This window comes from Typha angustifolia, chromosome 15, assembly GCF_048772165.1.
Source record: "Typha angustifolia cultivar Huaian chromosome 15, ASM4877216v1, whole genome shotgun sequence".
In the NCBI taxonomy this organism is placed as follows: domain Eukaryota; kingdom Viridiplantae; phylum Streptophyta; class Magnoliopsida; order Poales; family Typhaceae; genus Typha; species Typha angustifolia.
In genome coordinates this window covers 21422035-21436467 of record NC_133253.1, presented here as the reverse complement: position 1 = coordinate 21436467, position 14433 = coordinate 21422035, and the positions used below count along the sequence as shown (strand labels likewise).

The 14433-nt window shown below is 41.7% G+C and overlaps 4 protein-coding genes across 4 annotated transcripts; 2 read left to right on the top strand and 2 right to left on the bottom strand.

Moving 5' to 3' along the window:
- Positions 1 to 1485: 1485 nt before the first annotated feature.
- On the top strand, positions 1486 to 4967 carry LOC140778893 (receptor protein kinase TMK1-like). Its single transcript, XM_073123789.1, has 2 exons — positions 1486 to 3808; positions 4233 to 4967. The coding sequence occupies exons 1-2, from the start codon at positions 1546 to 1548 to the stop codon at positions 4763 to 4765; spliced, it is 2796 nt and encodes a 931-aa protein (XP_072979890.1). The 5' UTR covers positions 1486 to 1545; the 3' UTR covers positions 4766 to 4967.
- A 751-nt stretch (positions 4968 to 5718) lies between these two features.
- On the bottom strand, positions 5719 to 7393 carry LOC140779355 (aspartic proteinase nepenthesin-1-like). Its single transcript, XM_073124380.1, has 2 exons — positions 6709 to 7393; positions 5719 to 6610 (listed from the first exon to the last, which is right to left on the bottom strand). Exons 1-2 carry the CDS (start codon positions 7385 to 7387, stop codon positions 5922 to 5924), a joined length of 1368 nt encoding a protein of 455 aa, XP_072980481.1. The 5' UTR covers positions 7388 to 7393; the 3' UTR covers positions 5719 to 5921.
- A 1750-nt stretch (positions 7394 to 9143) lies between these two features.
- Positions 9144 to 10673, top strand: LOC140778132 (U-box domain-containing protein 21-like). The gene has a single exon (XM_073122698.1). It carries the CDS (start codon positions 9219 to 9221, stop codon positions 10557 to 10559), a length of 1341 nt encoding a protein of 446 aa, XP_072978799.1. The 5' UTR covers positions 9144 to 9218; the 3' UTR covers positions 10560 to 10673.
- A 1574-nt stretch (positions 10674 to 12247) lies between these two features.
- On the bottom strand, positions 12248 to 14333 carry LOC140778665 (protein PLANT CADMIUM RESISTANCE 1-like). The gene is made up of 4 exons (XM_073123488.1): positions 13965 to 14333; positions 13792 to 13863; positions 12707 to 12919; positions 12248 to 12597 (listed from the first exon to the last, which is right to left on the bottom strand). Exons 1-4 carry the CDS (start codon positions 14269 to 14271, stop codon positions 12521 to 12523), a joined length of 669 nt encoding a protein of 222 aa, XP_072979589.1. The 5' UTR covers positions 14272 to 14333; the 3' UTR covers positions 12248 to 12520.
- Between the last annotated feature and the right edge of the window lie 100 nt (positions 14334 to 14433).

Below are 14433 nucleotides of genomic sequence, written 5' to 3'. Positions count from 1 at the left end.
ACCCACATAGCTAACCTTCACTATTTAGAACTATGGCTGCCTTAGTAAGTCATATGGATGAAAGGTGAATGGGCCACTCCTAACCCTTCACTCACTTGTTGAATCATTTCAATAGAGACGCAAGTTGAGCAAGACAAATTGGTTATGATAAGTAAAAAAAAAATGAAAGAAATAAGTCAGTCTTTCTCTCTCTCCTTGTAGGAAAAGAAAAAAGAGAGGCAATAGTAAGACACAGGAGCAAAGATAGATGCACACACGATGAGATTTCTCACAAGAGAAAAAGGGGACAAGGAAAGGAAAAAACTAAACCTAATAGTGGGTTGTACTAATGACTTTTTACCGTATTACTTTCACACCTAAAAACAAATTAATAAAAATTTCTTATAAACATCTTGTATTTAAGTTCTTTATATTCATAAGTCTTGCATATAATATTGTCCATTATTATTTATTATCGTATAACTTGTACATGAATAATTGATTTCCAAGTCAAATTTTTATTGTATTGAGGATAAGCAGAATGACCAGATGATGTTGAATCATGATACAAATAGAGACCCACTGGTATGTTATACATAACCACTTTATGTACATTAAATGAACACGTTACGTTACGTTTTAATTTTGTGCATTTGTACTGACAGACAATTAAATCTTCTAGGTATTTTATCCAACCCAACTAGTTTTCTCATCATATATCTTAATTTTCGTATATTTATGTATTCTTTTTATTGTCCAATTAACTGCAGTTTGTGATACAAGATAGCAAAATATCAATCATCATCCATTCATCAAGTCGCACAATTCCCTAAACGAAATAAAGGGAAAATATTAATGTGACGATAAATAAATATATCTCATTGTCTATTTTACCCTCCGTGCACACGAACCGATAGAAAAGATCAGGAAAGAAAGCCGAAGGCATTTCCGTAAACGCAAAGGTTGCAGAGCAATTTAAGGCATATGCCAAATTGGGAAGGAATTAAGGCGTCTGCTGTCACTTTCCCATTAGCCGGTTCGCACGAAAAATTAATCGAGTACACCCAGAATTTGCACCCAAACTTTCACCCGCCGCTCATTGCCATGACCCACCAACTACTTGGTTGCGCGGGCCCACGGAGATGCACCAAATTCCACCTGGGGCTCCTCAACTACTCACATGTTTCACCAACAACTACCCAAACCTTCCCATAACGGAAGGCCGCGGAATATTTTGCTTTACTCTAACCCTTTTTGAACTTCTTGTCGTCAGTACTGGTTCACTCTTTCGTGCAGCCGATCTTGTACATTCCAGACTGTAGAAAGTTCAGAAAATTTACTGGCGTAGCCAATTAGGGGGTGCCTGGGTAATTGGTTTTATTAATTACTGCAATTATCTCTGCAGAGGATCCTATCTTCGTTTTTGGTTGCCTTTCCGGTTTCGATTGCGTCGCCCTTCCCACGCTTTCCAAACCTCGCCTTAAACCCCGTCGTCTCCTTCATCTCCACTCCTGCGCTTCCCAGACCCTAAACCTAGCCCAGCGGAATCCCCTGATCACCGTCACCATGCCCTCCCTTCTCCACCTCTCTCTGTTCCTGTTCATGTTCCTGTTCCTCCTCCTCCGGCTGTCCACAACCGTCTCAGCCTCCGCCGCCTCAGCCGGCGACGCGGCGGCTATGCTCGCCATCGCCGCAGCACTCCGTCCTCCACAGTCCCTGAACTGGTCCAAATCGACCGATCCGTGCTCCTGGCCCCAGGTCACTTGCTCCGCCGGTCGCGTCACGGCCATCCAGGTCGGCAAGCGCGGGCTCTCAGGTTACCTCCCCGACGAAGTCGGTGATCTCACCGCCCTCGTCCGCCTCGAGCTCATGGCGAATTCTCTGTCGGGGCCGCTTCCCTCTCTCTCTGCTCTCTCCTCCCTCCAATATCTCTTCCTCCACGACAATAATTTCACCTCCATACCGCAAAACTTCTTCTCCAATCTCCATTCTCTAGTCCACGTGACCCTAGATCACAACCCCTTATCTCCATGGTCGATTCCACCCGATCTTACAGTCGCCTCCAATCTCGCCAATTTCACGGCGACTGAGGCCGGCGTAATCGGCTCCGTGCCGGAATTTTTCGCCACCTCATTCCCCAATTTGGATCATCTCGTTCTCTCCTTCAACTCACTTGAAGGTGGCATCCCACAAAGCTTCGCACTCTCGCAGGTGAGATTTCTTCTTCTTAACAACCAGCAGGGAGGGCAGTTGTCGGGTGGCATTAATTTCGTCGCAAATATGTCGCGGCTCCAGCAGCTGTGGCTGCAGTCGAACGCATTCTCCGGTCCTCTACCAGATTTTTCCAAGTTGATAGATCTGGTGGATTTGGACCTCAGGGACAATCAGTTCACAGGACTGGTGCCCGCGTCGTTAATTGAGTTGAAATCCCTTAAAGTTGTCACCTTGACGAATAATTTACTTCAAGGGCCTGTCCCTGTGTTCAAGAATCCAAATATGACGTTGGATGTTGTTGCATCTACGGAGCGATTTTGCCGTACAGACATTGGTGATTGCGATCCCAGAGTGAATGTGATGCTCTCTATCTCCAAGTCATTTGACTACCCAATTCTGTTTGCGAATAATTGGAAGGGAAATGATCCGTGTGAGAATTGGTTGGGAATCACTTGTGATGGCCATGGGAACATTGTCGTCGTCAATTTTCAGAAGATGGATCTTAATGGTACGATCTCACCGGATTTTCAGTTGTTAACTTCTCTGCAGAAGTTGATTCTTTCAGGCAACAATCTCAATGGTACCATCCCAGCAACGCTCACTAATTTAACATATCTTAGGTTACTGGATGTGTCAGATAACATGCTCTGGGGAAAAATACCATCTTTCAACCAAAATGTTCAAGTGATCACAACTGGAAACAAGAATACTGGCGAGGATCCACATCCTGGCCAAAATCCTATGGATGGCTCAGGTGGAACTGATGGAAATGGCAGCAAAAAGTCCTCTTCAATTGGTGTGATTGTGGGTTCCGTACTTGGTGTTATTTGCCTGTCTTTTATTATTGGGTTGCTAATATTCTGCTATTGTAAGAGAAACAACTACCAAATTGGAAGAGCTCATAAGCCAAATAACATAGTGGTACACCCTCAACATTCTGGTTCTGATGCAGAAATGTTGAAGATTTCTCTAGCGAGTGCTACAGGCAGCCATACAAGCAGTGGACCTAGTGATCTCCAGGTTGGCGAACCAGGAAACATGGTAATTTCAATTCAAATTCTTAGGCATGTGACAAACAATTTCAACGAGGAGAATATACTGGGCCGCGGTGGATTTGGAACAGTCTACAAGGGAGAACTCCATGATGGCACCAAGATTGCTGTGAAGCGAATGGAGGGTGGGCCAATGGAATCGAAAGGTTTGAGTGAATTTAAGTCTGAGATTTCTGTCCTCACCAGAGTCCGTCATCGACATTTAGTCTCGCTCCTTGGTTATTGCTTGGATGCAAATGAGAAGATTTTGGTGTATGAATACATGCCTGGTGGAACACTTAGCGATCATATTTTCAATTGGATGAAAGAAGGGTGGAAACCACTGGAATGGAAGAGAAGATTGAGCATCGGACTGGATGTAGCACGTGGAGTTGAGTATTTGCATAGTCTGGCTCATCAAAGCTTCATACACAGAGATTTAAAGCCTTCCAACATTCTTCTTGGGGATGATATGAAGGCTAAGGTTGCAGATTTTGGACTTGTTCGACTTGCACCAGAGGGAAAATACTCTGTTGAAACAAGACTTGCTGGTACTTTTGGATATCTTGCACCAGAATATGCAGGTATGTACATAGATATTTTCTTATTTGAGTTATATTAACATGTATGCAGTAAAGAATGTAAGTAGCTCAAAGTTAAATGAAAGATGAAAAGTGCCCTTTAATTCATATGTACTGATGTAAGGAGAAAATGTATAGTATCTAAATTTTCAAAGAACAGGCATTAAGTGGTCTGCACCTTGACAGTGTTTATGAGGACTTGATGATTGCTTCTTATATTTGAATTTACAGAGTTTTGAACTTTTCTAGCCTGTTCAGCTGAAACTGCCATATTACAAACACATATTCTAAGACACCTTAAAATAATTATCTTGTTTTGTAGCGTTTGACATAGCTCTACAACACAAGGATAGGCTGACCATATTATGTAGCAGAACTATGTCTCATAATTGTTCATTTGATGTTGAAGTTCAATATCTTTTGGCAGTGACAGGCCGTGTAACCACCAAGGCCGATGTGTTTAGCTTTGGAGTGATTCTGATGGAGCTAATTACTGGTCGGAAGGCACTTGATAATAGTCAGCCAGAGGAGAATGTGCACTTGGTAACCTGGTTTAGACGGATGCACATCAATAAGGACACCTTCCTAAAGGCCATCGACCCATCAATTGATATTGATGATGATACCCTTGCAAGCATCAGTACAGTTGCTGAGCTAGCTTGTTACTGCTGTGCGAGAGAACCACAACAAAGACCTGACATGGGGCGCGCCGTCAATGTCCTATCCTCACTTGCAGAAGTCTGGAAGCCTTCTGCCGACTTGGAGGATGCATATGCAATCGACTTGGACATGACATTACCACAAGCACTTAAAAGGTGGCAGGACTTGGAGAACAGCACCCAAATGTACAATACAACTTCATCAATTCCATACATTGCTAGCTTGGAGAACTCCCAGAGCAGCATACCTACAAGGCCTGCGGGTTTTGCAGATTCTTTCACCTCAGCAGATGGGAGATAGGAGATGAATGTATAAACAGAAGGAAAAAAAAAATAGATAGGGCTCCCAGTGAGGTCTTCTTATTCTCAAATTCTATCTCGACTCTTTCTCTATATTAGAAATTCTGCCTCTTGTTCTTTCTTTTTATGAATGATGTTTACTGGAAAACTTTTTAGCATTTTTGTTATTATCTGAAAGTACTTATTTAAAGTAGTTAGAAATGGTTCCTAAGAATTGTGGTATGAGGAAATTAAGATGTTCCACTGGGCAGTAATATAAGGTTGTAGTTCAGTGTCTCACACAGATCAACAGATCATAAAGAAGTTATCTTCACCTTGTTCAGGTGATGATACTGCAAAATGGTAGTAGTGCTAGTTTTACTCTCAAATGTATCTTCCGTTGTCTCATATCTTGATGCTGATCTAACTTGTGGTTTGTTGCTTATTGTATATTCACGTTAATGCTTGGCTTTGAGATATGGATGTGTTCATGCTCTTGCCCTGGCCTAATATATATATGAATATATTTGGGTGACAATTGCAACATAGTTCTTTTCAAGAAGATATATCATATGTTTCTTTGACAATATGATCTCCTTAAATTTAAGCTAGCAAAAACTTATCTAATATCTACAGAGGTAGCCCTTTCTTTTGGCTTCCTCTTGAAGATTTATCTTGATCTTTACCAGTGTTATGTTGTACATCTTAAGCTTTTGATCTTGGACCACTGAGAATTATGCTTCTCAGAGTATGGAAGCAAGTCTCTAGAGTTTTTAGAAGCTCTTTGGTCCTTCATTTGGAAATTACTTATGTCATTTCTGAAGCAATGGGTTGGTGAGTCTCATCAGTTAAACCCAAAAGGGTTGGATTCTGCTGCCATGGAGGAAATATTAACAGGTATCATTCCTGAGCTCATGTTAATAAAAGAATAGCATAGTTACAACTAAACACTGAACTATTGCACAGAAATTCTCTGAAATGTCTTTTTCATTAATTATCCTACAGGTTTTCTAGGAGTCATTTTACCCTCAAAAAATGAAGAAAGAAACAGAGCAAAGTTGGTGAGAAGTTTCACTTCCTCAAACCTCCTAGAGTCCAGCCCTTCAACGTGATCAAATTCTAGCTAGTAAATATATTATTGATAACTATATAAAATTCATTGACGTATGGCAATGTTTTCAATCATTGACGCAGCTCTCATCGGCAAACATGAGCAAATTGCTCTCCAAATCATACGTAAATCTGACGTCCGTCTGCTGCACGCTCCCAATCAATGCCGAGTTCTTGGAATCCCAGCTCTGCATTCCCATGCAAAACGCCCGACCCTTGTCATCCATCACAAACAACCTCTTCATCGGCAGAGTCAACTCCACTTCCTGTACACTTCCCGTCCCTTTGAAATGAAACGACATCGTTGGATACGCATCAAATCCATCAGGCTTCAAGTAACAAAGCTCCAGATCTTCAAACCCGTACTTCCGCCCCTTAACCTTGGATAAATTTAACCTTCCGAAGTAGCTCCTCATGGCTCCATGCACTACGTCGTACACTGAAGAGCTGAGAGCCGTGTACGCCGCGCCGGAGTCGACGAGGCAGCCGCGGGAGAACCCGTCGGGCGGTAGGGTTAGGCGGTCGCCGTTGAAGGAGATGGCGACGAGATTAACGAGGTAATAGGGGCGTTTTTTGTTGCTTTGGAGTAACGCCGTGGTTTTATAGCCGGCCTTGGTCGGTATGTCGTCGCCGAATCGTAGATAGCTGTGAGTCGGCGCGGCGGCCGGCACGAGGCAGTAGGAGAATCGCTTCTTGATCCGGTCGCCGAGCTGGACCGGCAGCGAGAGCGGGTCGAGGCCCATTCCGAGTATCCCACCTGGCTTAGTAATTGTTTTTAAAATCAAAACTAGGTCTCAAAATAAGTCAGAAACTAAGAAGTATATTTTTATATATATAACTTCTTGTCAAACATACTGATCACGGTGGCCTTGTGGAAGATTTCCGGCGGCGTGGTCTCAAACGCGCACCCGAACGCCACGTGCTGGAAGGCCACGGACTCGCCGAGCTCCGAGGACTCTAGAGTCAGCGTCTCCCGAGCCAAGTATCCAGTAGATTGGCTTTGGTCGCTGTACTTAAGCGTGTACTTGCACTTGCCCTCAGTGCACGTGTACTCTTTGCACAGCGGATCGTTACATGGGACGTAGGCGAATGTGTTAGAGTTTTGGGGGTAGTAATGGGGTGGATCTTGGGGGAAGCACGTGGTGCATGGGTGGCATTGGGTCCAGATGAGGTGGCTGCCGGAGTCGAGGAGGAGGTGGAGCATCGTCTCCGGTGTGCCGAGCCGGAGCTGGACGTAGTACTGCCAGTCATCTAGCTGGATGATCGGGCGGGGAGTGGCAGCATCGAGCAGTGTGCCATCATCGAGGGCGAGGGCGAACCGGAGGCGGAGGAGGCGAGCACGGGTGTAGCGGCCAAGGCGACGGCGGAGGTCGATGCCGGTAAGGTTGCGGGGACGGAGGGGGGAGTGGATGGAGTCGCGGTGGGTCAATCGGAGCGTGAAACCGGTATTAGGGTTTTCTATGGCGATAACGGTGGTGATAGCGATGACAGGTGAGAGGAGGAGGAGGTGTAGAGTTAAAAAGAGTGAATGCATGGTGGCAGTGGCGATGGTGATGATAGTGATGCATCTTCTTCTTGTACTATATATAATATTTTTTTTTTTTATAATTAATGACTAAATAGAGATTGTAGCGTTATTCTATAACTGCGATAGAAAGATTGTCAATGAAGTATCAATCGCAACTTGCGTGCGAATAATTTAAAATGCTAAAACGGCCAAAGTGAAGCACGTTTAACCTTCTAGGTTTGATTCGAATGTCTTATATTTATCAAATTTTCTCATGTATAGCAAGTCTTGAGTTTTTATTGTTCATCTACTCCTCTATTTTGGGTGCAAAGTTTGCTACTGCCGATTCTTATATGTGTGAATAAGAATTTTGGGTGCAAACGGAGTTCAGACATTATTTGTTATGTTGTTTCTAGTCCTTTTCGTTTCCCATCTTATCTCTATTAAGTGGGAAAACTCTAATTCTAAAATGAGACTCATGTGTTTAAAATAGAAAAAGGAAAAAAAGTGAAGTTTCTCCTTTCATCGTTATCTTCACACTAAGTATGACACCTAATATTTTAATTTTTTAATTTTGTAATTCAAACCTCATTTTTTTAATAATTCTTATTTAATATTATAATATTATTTTAATCAATTAACATCGATTAAATTATTAAAATATTCTCATAATTTTTTCTTATTTTTTATATCCCTAAACTATTTTCTTTATCTACCTCTATTGCTGTCATCGTTGTCACCACCATCGTCACATTTTCTAATTTTGCCGGATCCTCTCCTTCTCTTCTTCTTCCTTCTTTTTTTCTTCTTCGCGAAGAAAGAAATACGGTCTAAGTTAACTAAGATGTCAAATAAGAGTTATAAAAAGACAAGGGATCATATTATAAATTTTTTAAAGATGGGGGTGTAAATCATAAAATACTTATATTTGTGATATAAGAATCTTTTATTATTAATATTATTTTATTATTCACGTATCCTAATCGATGCCTTTCCCGCGGTCGGCGCTCTGCGTTTCTTACACGTGTTGAGGTACCGACTAACGTTCGTCACTATACGCATCATCATTAATTAAAATTCTTTTTAGATTTCTTTTATACATATACCTTTTTAAATCTAGTTACTTACGTATATATCGCTCAGAAAAATGGATATCTGCCAAAGTTAACTAATTAATAAGAAATTTTAATTGAATTGTCCAAATTATAGTCTTTTTGTATAGCATATAATTGGCTTGTATCGTATGTTCATATTTAATTAGCCTTTCATATATTAAATAATTAAGAATTCAACTTACGATTTTCAAAAATAAATTCTTAAAAAGTATCCAGGTACAAATAATAGATTTAATAATATAGGTTATCAATCAATTTATTGCAACGAGTTATAGGTAGTACCATTCTTCCCCAGCCCCAGCTATAGTCCAGCCCAGTGTAAAAATGTTCCTTTGTAATAGAACAGAGGTATCCTCCGGTTCAACTTAAATTTTCAAACACGGCTCTCTCTCTCTCTCACCGACTATTTGACTCGGAGCTGGGCAACCTCGTCAAAGTCCAACAAGAAGCCCAAGTTCTCGTCTCGATTCATTTTTCACCCCCACTTCGGCCTTCGTTTAAAATTTAAAACAACATAAACAAATGTAAATTAAACAACGACGTGAAGAAATCAAGCCGTTTCCATTCCCCCGTTCAAACTTCAACGGTCAACATTCAAACCCAAACCCAAACCCCAACTCCAACGCGTATATAAAGACCTACCTTCTCCTCTTTCCCCCACCGAAGATATCGATCTCGATTGTCAATCCATTATTCTCTTCTCCACCGCTTTCACAACTTGGAACCACCCTTTTTACATCACCATGTCTTCTACTCGGAGGACTTCCAAATTGAGCCCGAAAGTCCCTTTGCTCAAGAGGATTCACGCTGGCGGCGCTGAGTTGTCGGTCCCGACGCACTTCCGGTGCCCGATATCGCTTGATCTAATGCGTGACCCGGTGATCGCCTCCACCGGCATCACCTACGACCGCCAGAGCATCGAGTCGTGGCTCGATCGCGGTAACTGGACATGCCCGGTGACCGGCGTGCCCATCAGGAACGAGGACCTGATCCCGAACCACTCGCTGCGGAGGATGATACAGGAATGGTGCGTCGCCAATCGCTCGTTGGGCATCGAGAGGATCCCCACGCCTCGGATTCCGGTGACCCCGATGCAGGTGTCGGAGATCTTGTCGGGGATTTCTTCGTCGAGCCGGCGCGGCGACGGGGCGGGATGCGTCGCGTTGGCGTCCAAGGTCAAATCGTTAGGCAAAGAGAGCGAGCGCAACCGGAGGTGCATTACATCGTGCGGCGCAGGCCGGGTGCTGGCCGCGTCTTTCCGCGACTTGGGCGGCGAATCGATTGAGAATTCGAGAGACGGAGCCTTAGAAGAAATCCTATCGGCATTGGTCTGCTTCCTTCCTCTAGACGAGGAGGCTAAGCTTCACATCGGATCACCCGGGTCTCTAAAATCCATGGTCTCGATCCTAAGGTGTGGGAAGTTGGCAGGGCGGCTCAACTCAGTCCTAGTGCTGAAAGAGCTCGTGTCTACGTCTGATTCTAACCGCCTCGATGCAGTGGCAAAGACCAATGGACTAATCGAAGCATTGGTAAAGCTTGTGGAGAAGCCCATCTCACCGCAGACCACAAAGGCCTCCTTGGTCACCGCATTCTACTTGGTCTCTTCAAACGAGAGGATCGCATCAAAATTCGTGGAGTTCGGCCTCGTCCCTTTGCTTCTTGAGATCCTCGTGGACTCAGAGAAGAGCATGTCAGAGAAGGCGTTGGCAGTCTTAGATGGTCTCCTCAGCTGCAAGCGGGGAAGGCAGAGTGGGCTTAAGCATGCTCTTATGGTGCCCATCTTGGTGAAGAAGATGTTTAGGGTCTCAGACATGGCTACCGAGTTCGCCGTCTCGGCTCTTTGGAAGCTCTGCAAGAATGGCGAGAAGGAGGACTTGGAGGAGAGGAGAGAAGCAGGGGAAGGGTGTTTGGTTGAGGCTCTCCAAGTTGGGGCATTTCAGAAGCTATTGCTTCTACTGCAGGTGGGCTGCTGTGGGACTACAAAGGAGAAGGCGAGCGAGTTGCTTAAGCTCTTGAATGCATCCAGGGCGAGTGTGGAGTGCATCGAAACAGTGGATTTTAAAGGCTTAAAGAGACCTTTTTGATGATTGCAGATACCAAATGATAGAATACAAACAATTTTACTCACAGCAACTTTAGCTCTTTGTACAAACATTATTCTTTTTAGCTAACGAAATGATCTGAAGATTCTTTCAAAATCTCTCGAGGCAAAAGTTATAATCTCTCTTTCATTCATTTGTTCTTAGGGAAAAGTCCTTTGAGACTCTTTATCAAAATAAACCATGTTATAAGACAACACAACCAAGAAAACTAAAAAAGTAACAACAATACAACAGAAGAACATTGCACTTAAACCCCCACCCATAATGATGTTTGTTGTTCTTGTACTTCAAGATTCTTTAGGCATTGCAGGCAATGATTGCCAAATTGAAGTCTAAAACCCCCACGTCAACAGTCAATCTGCCAGACTAACCAGCTACCATTAGAAATTTCAGCTACTATTAGAAATTTAATCTCTAGGAACTGTGCCATTGTTCAACAATTTGAGCTGTCTCTGGACAATTGCTAACTCTTTAGTAGGTGAGTCAGCCAGCTAACAGTCAGCTGTATGCAGGCATACTAGATTAAAAAGAAAATTTCGAATAGCACGGGTAAGTAACATAGAATGATAGAATAACCATTCTCTAATGAAAATAATATCTAAATATGAAATATTCTATTAAGAACACTAATAACTTTACTGTTTAGACCTACCAAAATACTCCTCCCGTCTTTCCTTTTTCCTCTCATTCAACTTCCAAACCCACCTTTTGTTTAAAATACCATAACAAAATCCAAACTCCCTTCAATAACATTTTACAAAAATGTCTCAAGGTTTTTTTTTTTTTGCAATTCTAACTCATAGTCTAAATGGCCCTTTAATTAGTATGGTCAGAAGAGAAGCCTTTTCCCATTCAACACCTACTAGTAAGTGTAGACTGTAGACTGGGACAACAACTCCGAGCCAGGCAATTAATATTAGAGAATTAAGCCTCATATGGACTCGGTCCAAACTCAATTAAATTGGATCTGGCACCATTGACGCTGTTACAATCAAAAGTCATGCATATTTTCTCTATTCAACATCACAGCCCACCACCAGTTGGTCTCAGGATTTAATGAGAATTAAATAAGAACATTAAAAAACAGGAATATATATATATATTTTTTTTTTTTTACTTCTCCTCTATAATTCTATTTGTATCAATTTATCCCTTTTATAGTTAATTATATTCAAACTAAAATTACGAATATATTATAGCTGTGGTGAATTCTCATTAGTCTTATTCTCGTGCTTGTCTCTCCACGTTGGCATGCCGTCCTTCATTAAATAAATTAAAAAGAAAAAAAAAAAGTCCAATTAGGATCAATGACTCGGTGCCTTGGTGCCATCACGGTTGAGCTAAGTTGGATAATTCAGGAGGTCATCGAGTTTGAAATCAAATCCTACCAGCATAATTTAGCATCAGCACACTCTATGGTATATGTATTAGTGTTTAATTAGGTGATCAGGTGTCAGTAAGTTTCCATGCCTCAATACCTTTCAATGTCTAAAGATGATTGAACGAAACATTGTTGGATAGATTAGAGGAAGCTTGATAAAAATTAGAGGAGTTTATTAGTCGATAGGTTCGGGCTGGGCCTTAGAATAATGCTTAATCCAAGCATAGTGGGAAGAGAAAAGAAACGGAGTTTTCTTAGAAATAGTCTATAGGCAAGAAATATTATTCAGTAGAAAATGAATAATATTCAATCCAAACTTACACATTGGTGTCCATAGAATAGTATGGAATTGTTTAAGAGAATAATCTTTACATATCAATATCCTCTATTTATATTTCTTATATATATATATATATTAGTACTAGAATGTACACGTACAGGCAACACTTCTAAATTACATCATCGTTTATTGAACACAGGAATGGTATAATGTCATCTTCTATGATACTAGTATGACAATATATGGAACGTAAGAACTTTCTCATAGTCGGCAGATCTCTCGTTAACGAAACATGCCACCTTGGATAGCTGGCTGCATAGTTGCTAAACGTCCTTGCCTTTCCATGTTTGCATGCCATCCTGCATTAAATAATAAACCCAATTTATGATAAGAGAATCATCTACTTCAACAAAACCTTAGCCAAAGCCTCAGAGAGAGAGGCCAGAATTAATAATACATTTTACATACCTATGGACATATCGAAGCCACGGTTCTTGAGCTCGCGATACTCCTGGGATAGTGCGCAGGGCTCGCAGCAACAGTGAACAAAGCAATCGTTGCAAGGTGTCTCTACTAGAGAGTATTGAGATCTTAGCTTGGAGCGATAGAAGCAGGAGTATACCCAATGGAAGCATGTGAGGCACTCAAGAAGTCCATACAACGTTCCACTTGCACAACAAGCTGCACATAAAAAAGAAAAAAGAAAAAAAATAAGCCAACTATATAGTTACTTAGACATACAAGTTAGAAAGGTAGAAAAAAAAAACAGTTGAAAATTAGCTCAAAATCAATAAAAATGTTTGAACGGTTAACGGTGTTCATTGTAATTTATTGTTGTTCCAATTTTGTATGCCGGTGGTCGAACAATGTCCATCTGTTCAAACGAGATGGAGGCGTACGTTGGAACAAGGTTCGGATATTTGAATAACTGAGAGTTTGAAATAACGCAATATTTGAAAAGCGTTCGAACGTGTTACTAAACTGCATGATCATTCGAACGTCGTCTGCCTATTCGAACGGTCTACGTTATGGGTTACTAGCTGTGCACAGGCATTCGAACACCATCCATCCGTTCGAATGACTCATGATTTTCTTCTCCTCTAAGTCATTCATTTTAAGTACCTAATTGGGATTTTATGACTTAATAACCATTTAAAAATATTTGAATTGTCCTAAGAGTGTGCTAGAGTTTTGAAAACTCTTTATACTTGTATTCAAATAGTCGATTGAAAATTTACACCCCCAGAACCACGTAAAATCTTATATTTATTTTTCTTTTCTCTATTATTACTTGCATTTTAAGTTACTTATTCGTGGTTAAATTAATCTCTAAACTTTCTGGCATTATATTTGTGATTCTTTCGATTTGAATTGTATTTATCCTTTACTACTCTACTGAGATTTATTTATGTTTGATTCAGGATTCACTTCTCATGTACTACTCCGCACAACAAAAACACATAGGTGCATGAATGGTTCGAAACAAAAATAAAGCTACAAACAATAAGGACGTAGCAAAATAAAATTATCCCTAAAAGTTAATAAAGACTCACATGTTGATCCTCGGTCGACAATCTCTGCAATCCGGCCAAACGTAACACACGGGCAGCAGCAAGTCATGCAAACTTTAATACAACAAGATAAGAATAGATCAATAGATAGAATCCCAATTCAAACTTATATATATATATATATTAATGCTAATGGATCACTGCCAAGAACGTACAGTTCCCGCAATCCTCGCCGCAACCGCAAAGTCTGGTCGACCACAGCTGAGGCCCCGGAGGCTGCAACTGCAACTCGCTCGGCCCGGCCGGATAGTATTGGTTGGCCGTCGCACCGCCCATCGGAGGCACCGACGGGTAGTACTGTGGCTTAGGATTTGTTTCATACACAGTTGTAGGGAATCCCATCTGAGGCACCTGCGACTCGATCGGCCCTGCCGGATAGTATTGGTTCGTCCCATCAGCGCCGGTCGGAACTCCCATCGGAGCCGTCGGCGGGTAGTTTGGATTGGGTTTTGGTGCGTACATGGTTGTAGTGAATCAGAGATGTCTATGTTGGATTTAAGATGGATTAGGATGAGAAGAATACTTGTTTATTTCCTCTATTTATATGTTGTAGCTTTTGAGCTATATTTTCTCAGCAACCGCGTTGGAGGAGATTAATCAAACGCGCGTTCTTTCTAGAAAGAA